This window comes from Hyperolius riggenbachi, chromosome 3 (genome assembly GCF_040937935.1).
Source record: "Hyperolius riggenbachi isolate aHypRig1 chromosome 3, aHypRig1.pri, whole genome shotgun sequence".
NCBI classification, from domain to species: Eukaryota; Metazoa; Chordata; class Amphibia; order Anura; family Hyperoliidae; genus Hyperolius; species Hyperolius riggenbachi.
This window is the reverse complement of record NC_090648.1, coordinates 16,988,560-17,001,185: the sequence shown is the minus strand read 5'-3', so window position 1 is coordinate 17,001,185 and position 12,626 is coordinate 16,988,560. Positions and strand designations below refer to the sequence as shown.

General features: G+C 46.4%; 1 protein-coding gene across 1 annotated transcript in view; it reads right to left on the bottom strand.

Annotated features, from left to right (window-relative positions):
* The window catches only part of LOC137561831 (uncharacterized), an 83,747-nt gene that overhangs the window by 55,772 nt on the left and 15,349 nt on the right, over window positions 1-12,626 (bottom strand). The window contains exons 2-3 of the mRNA XM_068273187.1: window positions 3,743-5,504; window positions 238-296 (exon numbers count right to left, since the gene is read on the bottom strand). Coding sequence (XP_068129288.1) covers window positions 238-296; window positions 3,743-5,400 — 1,717 coding nt within the window. The 5' untranslated portion in view covers window positions 5,401-5,504. The remainder of the gene's footprint in view (window positions 1-237; window positions 297-3,742; window positions 5,505-12,626) is intronic.

Here is a 12,626-nt window from a genome sequence, read left to right as displayed (position 1 = left end):
TCCTCAACAGAATTAAAATGAAACTTATATTTGTAGGTTTGGATTATTTGCTTCAGGTGGGGTTTGAGTTCAGTTCTGATGCGTTTGGCCATAATGACCTTACTGCCTGACCTTACGTTGCCTCTAGTCTCTAGTTTAAACAGAGGTGTTCTCCCCAGAATTTTCTCCAGCTGGGTGTCATAAAAAGTAGCCGGGTGGGATGTGAGGAGGGGAAGCAGGAGGAACAACTCTGCTTACAGAATAGGAGAAGGATGAGGGGGTGAGCCGATGACAGCCAGGTGCTCACCGAAAACAGCCTGAGGAGAACACTGAAGAGGATCGCCAAGGAAAAAATAATCCTCTTGGGGATAATTACCTCAGGAGGGGGAAGCCTCGATCCCAATAAGGCTTCCCCCATCCCCCCCAAGCCAAAGGGATCCATCACTGACTCCTCTAAACCACAGCCGACAGCCTGGGCCAGCTGTGGCGCAGTAGTACCTGCAATACTTATATTCCCTGTCTCCAGCGCAGGTACTCTAATGGCTTCAGGCAGAAATAGACGAGCCCGATCGGGTCCGCAGTACTGTGCAAGCTACTCGCCTGTGCAGTAGAGGGGACCTGATTGGGTTTGGCTATTTCTGCCTCAGCCTGAGTGGAAAGGTTCTACTGCACCTGCACTGGAGACGGCGAAGGTAAATATTTACCTCTCCACCGTTCTAGAGGTGCCACCAAGGGAAGCCATGGCCAGAGGAGGACGGGGGAAGCCTCATAAGGAACCAGACCCTTCCCCCTCCCAAGGTAAGTACCCCCAGCGGGACATTTTTCTCCTTACAGATCCTCTTTAAGGTATAAAGAGTAAGAGCTGTGAGTTGAGGTATAAGAAAAAAGCACAAATAGAGGACAGAGCAGGAAACAGACCAGCAGTGAGCTTCTCATATCTGCAGCTTGGCAATTTCCCAACGCTAAGGAACTAAATGAGCTGCACAAATGTTGGTGGGCTCGTGCCTCAGTAATGTTTATATAGGGGAGACCAGGGTTCTTCTCCAATCTGGGAATAGTACCATCTATTAAAAAAACTAAATATAAAAGGATTTTCAGGAAGAAGCCATCTCCTGTCTTGTGGGTCACCAGGCCCAAAGTTTCTAACTAAATCCTCCCCCTTGTGGGAAACTTTCAAATACAAAAGTCTTAGCTTTGTGTTTATGTGTATCTGACAGGCACCTGTGATGTGTGTTATGGATATACTGAGCTCAGGCAGCTGATAACACACCTCTCAGTGTGACACTCAGTGCCTCAAAGCAAGAACATGTAAATAGACAGGTGAAGCAGCTGTGCCTCACTGAAAACACTCTACAGTGACCATATAAGAGTGTGGATTCCAATTCCTATAGATGTTCATTCATGTCAGAGTCTTTATAAGGTCGCAGGAACAGAAAGCGAGAAGAAATACTCCCACAGGAGCACAGACAATAATAAAGGTCTGATAAGGACCCATCTGAAACTATATCAAAAGCTCAACAAAATCTTGCCTGGAGTCACCCAACATTAGAGTACCTCTAAATCGGGGTAACAATAAGTGAAACCCATAGTGGGCTGGATGACCTAATCCTCACCCGCCTGGTCGTCTTCAGGGTTACCCCCCGGCTCCCCTTATTATTCATTTGGATCCCTCTGTTGAGTTCTGAACCGCGTGTGCACAGCAAAAGGAATCACTGTTCCCTGAGCACTTCCTGTCACTGCGCATGTATGCGGTTCAGAACTTGCACATGTGCAGATCAAAAGTGCTAGTTGCAGCTACGGGGGACTTCAGGCAGGCTGGGGAGAGGAGAGGACTGGGAACAGGAAACGGGTGGAAGCCCAAAGACAGGGAGCAGCATCAGGGTGCCAAGAATTAGGTAATCCAGCCACCACAGACTTCAGTCAATTATTCTTAAGAAACACTGAAGCGGAAAAAAAATGATATAATTTGTATGCATAGTACAGCTAAGGAATAAAACATTAGGAGCAGAGACATAAGTCTAATATTGTTTCCAGTACAGGAAGAATTAAAGAGAGTCTGAAGCGAGAATAAATCTCGCTTCAGACCTCAGATAGCAGGGGCATGTGTGCCCCTGGTAAAACGCAGCTATCCCGCGGCTTAACGGGGGTCCCTGATCCCCCAAATCTCCTCCGTACAGCCGGGCAGCGCTTCCTGGTTGGGGCAGGGCTAACCGCCGCAGCCCTGCCCCACGCGCATCTGTCAGCGCGTATCTCCGCCTCTCCCCCGCCCCTCTCAGTCTTCCTTCACTGAGAGGGGCGGGGGAGAGGCGTCGATGAGCCGCTGATAGACGTGACTAGAGGCAGGGCCGCAGTCGTTAGCCCTGCCTCCAGGAGCGACCAAGTCTGCGACCAAGTGTTGCAGTGGGGGGTTTGGGGGTGAAGGGACCCCCGTTTAGTGGCGCGATAGCGGCGGTTTAGCAGGGGCACACATGCCCCTGCTAACTATGAGCTCTGAAGCGAGATTTATTTTCGCTTCAGAGTCTCTTTAAGAAACTCCAGTTATCTATGCAAAAAAGCCATTGGGCCTGATTCACAAAGCGGTTCTAACAGTTAGCACGCTAGTGAAAAGCCCTTTATCACGCCTAAACTCAGTTTAGGCATGATAAGTTTAGGTGTGATAAGTTTTTAGGCGTGATAAGTTTAAGCACCAACTGGGTTAGCACCGCAGTGCACAGCTGATCAAAAGTTTTGCGCTAGCAAAGTCTGGTGCACTTTGCATAGAGTTTAATAGCGCTGCTTTGCGTGTGGGACTTTGCACGCGATCTAAACTTATCTAAACTTATCATGCCTAAACTGAGTTTAGGCATGATAAAAATGGTTATCACGCCTAAAGTCTTTAACTGGGTTATCACCGCTTTGTGAATCGAGCCCATCGAGCTCCACGGTGGCAATGAGTTCTGTCTTCTGAAGCTTATTATCTCTACTGTCAGTCATTGTATCTCTTTTTCTCTGCAGAGAATGGGGGTCAAAAGTTCACTGGCTTGCTCTGTGAAATGATTTAGAATACTGAGTAGTGTGTAAACTGCAAATATTAGAGAATAATGCAATGTTATAAAAAAACACTATATAACAAAATAAAAAAAACAGAATATTTTCTTTGCTACTAATCTTCTAGTAGTTATACGTACTACACAACCAATTCATTATATCATTTTTTTCCGCCTCAGTGTCTCTTTCGGGACTTCTTGGAAGCAGATAAATGTCAGTTTTCATACACACTGGACACCATCGAGTCTTCCCGGTCCTCAGTCCGCCCTGTTTTCCCGGCACCATCCCCGGTTGAAGTTACTCCCCCTCCTAGGTCTTCAGCACTTCTCAGGAAGCCTTCCGAACTATTCGCGACTCGAGTATTTACCAATAAGAGCATCTCTGCCCGGGTCCATGCCCAGTACGAATGAGCTCGTATTTGCAGCTATTTGGGGATTAACTTCAAAGGTGGATGGCGCAAGGACGGGACAGAGCAAGGACTAGGAAGGCTTTATGGTATCCAGAGCCTCATCTCTACGTAGGCATGTATTAAAATGAATTAATTTTTTGCTTCCGTTTCCCTTATAAGTAAAAAATAAAGTCCTTTATCTGAAGCATCAGTGACTCCAGAGAAGCTGCAGGACAGAAGCCTCTGGCTATAAAGGGATGACATATAAAGCAGGGCTCCAGACACAGATGTAATCATATAGAATACTCATGAATGATGAGGTCACCAGTGTCTGGGCAGATTTCTCACATCTCCGGCCTCCCCCCAGATATCTTTATATAACCTTCCCATACACCTAATACAGCATGGAGGGGCTCAGTGAAGGTGGCAGTGAAGGTGTGGAGGTGTCTGATCGGGTCACACAAGGCATAAAAGGAGATCTGCCCGGCCTCATAATCCAGATATATCCTGACTCTCTCACTGGGGATCTTGTCAGGTAACCAGATCTCTTCGCAGTCATGTATAACTGAATAGTGATCACCAGTCCTGTCCAAACCCCAGGACTTCTTATTACATCCAATCTCTGACTCATCTCCTCTCCTGGCTATACTGGGGTAACACATCCCGACTCTCCAGCTCTCTGATCCCCCAATATCCACTTCCCAGTAACGCCGCCCTGAGGAGAAACTCTGGCTGCTCAACACCTGAAGAACAGAGCACTGAAACCTCTCTGCTGTTTCTGGGCGATTCTGGATTTTGTCTCGGCTGGATACAAATTTCCTGTCCCGTGATATCCGTAGAGCATTGCAAGCTGTGTTTACATCCAGTGATATGTCTGCAGGCTGTAAATAGATCCCTCCAGTCACTCCAGACATGATATCAGACAGTCCTGTGTGTAATGTGTGTGAGATGCCGGCCACATCCAGATGTCCTCCTTGTCTGTCCCTGTCCTCATCCCGCACCTCTCTGTCACCTGTGTCTGAATCACTGTCCTCATTATCCCCCTCCTCCGTGTCACACAAGTCACCTGTATCTGAATCACTGTCCTCATTATCCCCCTCCTCCGTGTCCCATATGGGTGATTCCTGTAAGACAGTCAGTGGGTCAGTCATGTTACACAGCTCCTCAATGTGGCGCACCTTCCTGGACAGCTTCTGCTTCTTTATTTCCAATGCCATGATGATGTCATCACAGTATAATGACACCCTTTCTGCCTGTCTGGTGATGTCACTTGTGACTTTCTTCTCCAGGTCTTCCAGCCGTCTCAATAGGTCTTTAAACAGGGCAGTGACTCTCTCTGTTTCATCATCTGCTTTTTCTTGTGCTTTTCTCCTGCATTCCTCCAGACTCTGGACTCTTTTCTCAATCTCCTGTCTCTGTGACATCACTTCCTGCTGAACATTTCTCAGTTCACCCTTTCTGCTTTCAGAGGCCTTAGTCAGAGACACCATCTTATGGCCGACATGTTCTCCAATCACGTAGCAGGACACACAGACACAGGCAGCATCCTCAGTGCAGTAATACTGAAGCACCTCTTGATGGATGGTGCATTTCCTGTACTCCGTGGAGGTAGTGGGGTCACATAAGACATGTTCTTTGGACTTTTTGTGGACTATCAGGTGGTTTTCACACAGAGAAACCTCACAGTGCAGACAGGATTTTACAGCAGGTACAGGAGCATGAAAACACTGACCGCAGAAGATGTGAGACTCCTCCTGACCTTGCGGAGTAGACAGGAAGTTCTCCACGATGTTACACAGCGTTATGTTCCTCTGCAGTGCCGGCCGCTCCTGAAACTTCTCTCTGCATTCAGGACAGGAATATCCTCCAGACCCCTCCTGTGTGACTAGAACACGATGAATACAGCCCCGGCAGAAGTTGTGTCCACATCTCAGGGTTACAGGATCTGTATAAATGCTCAGACAGATGGAACACTTCAGCTCCTCTCTCAGACCAGCAGAGGCCATTGCTGACAGCAGAAGAGAATGGAAGGTGAAAGTCAGTAACAGTTCTACAGAATGTAGACAGGCGTGTCTCAGCACTGTGTACACCACAAGTCCAATGCTGGGATCTGTAATGAAATCAGTGAGTTACATAAGCTGGCCATATGCATACATACATTTCCATCACATTTTTCATCACTATCTGTCTGCAGAGGAGCTCACTAGTCCTACCATAGATGTATGCTAATGTCCTACCATATCTTCTGCAATACCTTTTTAAAATGTATTCCAAGGCTGTAGAGTTGGACAGCTGTTAATGAAGTCACTGACTCATAACCTTCAGCACGGTTCACCCCCTAGAAGGCTACACCACCCCAATATAAAGCTAGCCAGAGACTTAACCACTGTTTTTATTTTGCCTTAAAGTGGACCTAAATTAAAAATACAGTATTTCAGAAATAAAATCTATTTTCTAAATTAGAGTAATAAATTTTTTTCTTTATATAATATCCTTTTATATATTTATATAATATCCTTTTTTCAGCTGCATGATGACAAATATAAAATATTTTACATTTATTGGAGGAACCCCTCCCTTTCTTTCATATTTTCAGGACAGAATCTGGCAAACTGGTGGAGTAGATGGTGTCCGCCAATGGAGGAATTGCTAATGGCTGCCACCTGTATAACCCTAGTTATGGAAAGAGAAGGGTGAAAAGCATGCACTGAAATAGGCTTGAAGGAGTGTTTATTTATCTTTGTATGTGTCAGAGTGCTGCAACTAAATATTTTGAATTAAAAAAAATGTTTGGTTTGGGTCGGCTTCAAGATCCAAAGCAATTTTCATATTTCAGCGCTGCTTCCATTCATTCGGCAATAACTCTTTCACTACTTATTACACCTAAATGAGCTGTACATTTTTTGCCCCAAATAAGCCTCTTTTGGTGGTACTTTTCTGCTACGATTTTATTTTATATGCATTTTGAAGGCAGTAAGAAGAAAAAAAATGAAAAAAACAAACATTGTTTCTCACTTTTCAGCCATTATAGTTTTAAAATAAAATGTGCTACTGTAGATAAAACCCACACATTCTATTTACCCATTTGTCCCAGTTATTACTAAGTTTAAAAAGATTATACAATAGCACACCTGCGCGCTGGCACCAAATTGTACAGAGGCAAAAGAAGAAAGTGAATCCTGCTGGTTCACCTCTTATCCACAGAGAACAAAAATATACCAGCGGATGGAGCTCACGGCACCTGCTTAGAAAATTGTACAGTATGCACTCTCCACTGTATGCGACTGAATGAGCCTATCATTTATAGACATAATCACGTCAGCGGAAGGAAACACAATGACAATAAATAATGTAAATAAATGCAGGGCTGTGGAGTCGGTACAAAAATCCACCGACTCCGACTCCTCAGTTTAGGATTCCACCGACTCAGACTCCTCTAATTTGCATATTACAATCTTGTTGATTGAAAGTATGTAACCTGAAATTCGTCTCTTAACTGCCAACGCTTAGGAATTTTAAAAGACAACTGGTGTGAGAAGGATATGGAGACTGCCATATTTATAAGCCCGATGAAGGCTGCAAGGCCAAAAGCTTGCTTATTTTTATTCATTTTTAGTTAGCCAATAAATGGTATCATCCTGATTTAAAACTTATTGCTTTTATTCCCTTTAGTCATAGACTAAAACTAGTCCTTGGTAAGAGTACTTGTAAAAGGTACAGACTGGAATAAAGAACATCTATCAGGCCCTAGGCAATGTGACTGTGGGTACATGTAAGCATGATGTGCAGGTACTCTGCAGGGGAATGAGGGGATTCTTCCTCTATTACACATTCTTCATGCACAATCTGAACCAGGTTTATGGGTGATAGACAACACCTGTGTTCAATGTGCACAACATTCTCAGTGGATTCCCTGCAGCTCTGTGGAGAGTGCATATGTAGAGTATACTGTAGTACTACTGTGTAACAAAGTAAACCTGAGACAGATGAAAGTAAAGTTTTATACATACCTGGGGCTTCCTCCAGCCCCCTTCAGGCTAATCAGTCCCTCGCTGTCCTCCTCCGCCACATGTATCTTCTGCTATGAGTCCAGGTACTTGAGCCAGTCTGGCGTAGTGCGCATGCACACACTCCGCCGCCAGGAGCATACTACACCTGTGCGGCACTATTGCGCAGTTGCAGAATGTTCCTGGCTGTGGGAGCGGCATGCGGCCGGACTGCGCTGACTGGCTGAATTACCAGGACTCATAGCAGAAGATCCAGGTGGTGGAGGTGGACAGCGAGGGACTGATTAGCCTGAAGGGGGCTGGAAGAAGCCCCAGGTATGTATAAAACTTTTCTTTTCATCCTTCTCAGGTACCATTTAATTTGTAGTCACCAAACCAAATTTTAACATATCACATTATTTGATTTCATGAGCAAAGAGAGTGCATACATTTGCATAAATCAGCATCAACGCAGAATTATTTCCATCTCATTGACCATCTCTATTAGGGCTCGTTTCCACTAGTGCGTAGACAGGCTATCAGCGATTTTAACCATGTCCCTGCCTGGTTCAATTAACATTAGTTTTTGCGCGAATTTGCACGCGAAATCGCGGTAAAAGCGCATGTGCGATTTCCCCAATTAAATACATTGCCTGCAATTCCCCTGCATTCCACACGCAGGCGAATTCTGCAGGCTCTACCGTGCAGAAAACTCCTGCACAGAAAAACGCAGCAAAAAACTGGCAAGTGGAAACAGTCCCATCCACTTGTATTGGTTATGCGAATCCGCATGCAGACAACGCATGCGGATTCGCTCTAGTGGAAACAGGCCCTTAGTGACACAGCTACACATCAGGCTTTATACTTACAGCATAGATGTTATTTAGTATATAAGAGATTCCTGTGTACACATATATACAGTAACAATCAGATATGTGTATATCTGACCTTACAAAATACATGGACTGCTTTATTGAAGCAGCACAAGTAACTGATTTTGATTGGTTTATTTCATTTTTGTGGACTAAGCACAGCTATTACTGTATGTATAAATTATTTATGATGAGTATTATCTGAGAAATAGAACATTTTATCATATTTTCTATTTTAATTACAGTTTAAATTCATTAGGAGTCGGTGCATTTTTTCCCGACTCCGACTCCAGGCACCCAAAATTGCCCCGACTCAGACTCCACAGCCCTGAATAAATGTCCAAAAGTTATCAACAATCCACGTTCCTATATCTTCAGTGAAGGTTCATATCGCCAGATCCGAGCCACAGCCCACACACAGTCCAAGAGTGGACTCCCTGGATAGTCAGCCTCCACCACACCCTAGTGAGCAACTAACCTGTGTGAAGACCTACTGGAAGGTCTAATGAGGCCTTGGGACAGTTCTCAGGTTGTCCCTCAAATCGTGTAATACCCCAAGCATTTATTAATATATAAAACTACATTGCTCCCGATACAAGCATCAGCTCAGAGTTTTTGAGACGGGCTCTCCCCATTTGAGGTTTGCTTGGCAGCTTACTCCCTCTGGGCTTTGGGTGACATCTATGCCGCCACAGGCTTGGCAAGTCCACTCCACCTCCGTTGCCTGGATTTTCACCTCCTCTCCGACTGTCATGCTGTGGTTTCACATGTTGGTTTCGCTTCCGCATCCGAACTCTACCCGACATGTTTCAGCACTCTAAGACTCGTCAGGGGCACGGAGTCAGATGAGTCATGAGACCTCTTGTGCTCCTCACAGAACCAAATGGTTGCCTCAATGACAATAAAGGTAAAATACGTACTATCCATACTCCATTACATAGTTACACATAACAACCCTCCCAACACCATCACTGGACGATCCCGGCCTTCATAACCCGCGCATCTAACGACCAGGAAATATTCTCATCTGACCCCATACGCTTACCAATCGATGGAACAATCTCATTGTCTTCCACAGTGTTCTCCCCAGAAATTTTTTCCAGCCGGGTGGCATGAAAAAGTAGCCGGGTGGGTAGGGTCACACTGGGGGGTTGATACACAAAAGTGTGATAACTGCTCTCAGAGCAGCGATCACGTGATCTGCCGGCGTGACGAGGTTTGCGCGCGTACTCCATTACTCCCCATGATAAAGGAAGGTTTGCGCGCAATCGGCTGCGTGTTTCATGCAAACCTTCCTTTACCATGCGGAGTAATGGTGAACGCGCGCAAACCTCGTCACGCCGGCAGATCACGTGATAGCTGCTCTGAGAGCAGTTATCACACTTTTGTGAATCGAGCCCAGGGTGCGGAATCACACCACTGGGGGGGGGGGGGGGGGGGGAGATATGCTAGGTACTACTGGATTATGGACAGCCCAGGATAAAACACACACACCATAAACACGCACACACACACCATGCTCTCTCACACATGCACACCGCACTCACACACACACCATGCTCTCTCACACATGCACACCGCACACACACACACACCATGCTCTCTCACACATGCACACCGCACACACACACACACCATGCTCTCTCACACATGCACACCACACACACACACACACACACACACACACACACACACACACACACACACCACACACACACACACACACACACACACACACACACACACACACACACACACACACACACACTGCTCTCTCACACATGCACACCGCACTCACGCACACACTTACTTTAAGAGGGACAATCATGGAGGCTGCTGAATAAAGTGCTCTGAAGTTTAGACTGCAATAACCACAAGTATTTTCCAAGTTTAGCTAAGATTACAGCTAAACTGCTTTTTTATTTTCTAGAAATAAGGTCAGAGATGCCACCTTTTTATAATCTCTCAGCAGAAATCTGCAATGCTACAGCTCTCCTCTCCACATCTGTTTAAACATTAGTCATTGGTGAGAACAGTACTGTACAAGTGTGTGAAGCTAATCTAATGCTGTCTGCATATAAAAAGCATTTACCACACAGCAACGGCTTCGAGACAGCCCCCCTCCCCCATTATGACAGGAGACTTGCCGGTTGAATGAATTGAGCCAGGCGTCCCGCGGTGTAAGCTTATCTGTCCTGCATGTAACTTCACAGGAGCTTTCCCCACCCCTCTACACTACGAAGGGAGCTGGGGAAGAGGGCGGAGATATCTCCCTGAGTGAATAACAGCGAGCTGGCTGCACAGACACGCTGCTCTGCTCGCTGTAATTATTCAAGAGGAGAAAGTACAGTAATTCTGCCACAGACCAGGGCAAACGGCAGCCGGGCGGGAGGGCAGGGTCAGGTGGGCGCTCCGCCCAGCTGAAAGGCTCTGGGGAGAACACTGTTCCATCTAAGGTATCCTACATGACAGCCCGAACGAAGCCAGGGTCACCACCCCGCCTCCCGGGTATTGTCAATAACCTTTCTATGCAGACCCCCCCCCCCCTTATTTAGTAAAACATACTGTGATAATTTTGCTGAACTCTCCCAGGCACAGAGCGGCCTTTATGTATCCCCAGTGGGCACCTGCTGACAGGCCTGCAAGGTGATGCACAGGTATGTCCAACTGAATGCCCGGCCATTTACCCAATATCTTATAAACCTTATGAATAACGGCTTTCTCACTATCCCAGCCAATAGGGGGTGGAGCTTACTGGTAACATTGAGGCGTGGTATTCATGTGTGTGCTATATATAGGTTGTGTTTGGCACTATGTGGTGTCTATGTTTATCTGCCTGTGCCCTGTCAAAAGGGGAACGGTCTAGGCCCCGAAACAATCACCAGTTGAGACGGTCAGATGTTGGATATGTGTGTCTCAGAACGATAAAGGTCACATTGTTCCAGCTGGACTGCGTGCGGATCCCTCTTTGATTGATTGGATTTCCATGCTCCGGGGTTCCAGCAACCCCTCACCAGGCGGTGTGCGACTCTCCCGGTCACGCGCAGCTTCTGGCTGCAACTTCATGCAGGCAAATAGCAGCATTGATGACAGCAGGCATGTCATGCGACACACAGGGGTGTGGCGTGTCACCTCTGAGGACAGCCCCCACCGTGCTCGCATGTAACTCCATAGAGGTGACACTTCTCAATGGCCCATGCAGAGCTCTACCAAATACCCAGTCGGTGTACAGGAGCAGCTGACAGCCGGGGAATTTCACCCTCCCGAGAAAAGGGCCTAAAAGTGGGAACACTTCAACTCAACTTTATTTACAAGAGACACACAGAGACATGGGAACATGCTGCTCACTGTCACACACATACTTATAGGTCATATTTCATACACCACACACACACTCTATACATACAGTGGCTTGCTAAAGTATTCGGCCCCCTTGAAGTTTTCCACATTTGTTTTAAATCATTCCATTGTTGCCCTGGCTTTATGTTTAGGGCCATTGTCCTGCTGGAAGGTGAACCTCCGCCCCAGTCTCAAGTCTTTTGCAGTCTCCAAGAGGTTTTCTTCCAAGTTTGCCCTGTATTTGGCTCCATCCATCTTCCCATCAACTCTGACCAGCTTCCCTGTCCCTGCTGAAGAGAAGCAACCCCAGAGCAGGATACTGCCACCACCATATTTGACAGTGGGGATGGTGTGTTCAGAGTGATGTGCAGTGTTAGTTTTCCGCTATACATAGCGTTTTGCATTTTGGCCAAAAAGTTCCATTTTGGTCTCATCTGACCAGAGCACCTTCTTCCACATGGTTGCTGTGTCCCCCACATGGCTTGTGGCAAACTGCAAATGGGACTTCTTATGCTTTTCTTTTAATAATGACAAGACAAAACATTTATATTGCGCTTTTCTCCTGGCAGACTCAAAGCGCCAGACCTGCAGCCACTAGGACGCGCTCTATAGGCAGTAGCAGTGTCTAGGGTCTCCTACTGAATAGGTGCTGGCTTACTGAACAGGCAGAGCCGAGATTCGAACCCTGGTCCCCTGCGTCTGAGGCAGAGCCCTTAACCATTACACCATGGCTTTATTCTTGCTACTCTTCCATAAAGGCCAACTTTGTGCAGTGCATGACTAATAGTTGTCCTATGGACAGATTTCCCACACTGAGCTGTAGGTCACCATGGACCTCTTGACTGCATTTCTGATCAGCGCTCTCCTTGCTCGGCCTGTGAGTTTAGGTGAACGACCTTGTCTTGGTAGGTTTACAGTTGTGCCATACTCCCATTTCTGAATGATCGCTTGACCAGTGCTCTGTGGGATGTTCAAGGCTTTGGAAATCTTTTTGTAGCCTAAGCCTGCTTTAAATTTTGCAAGAACTTTATCCCT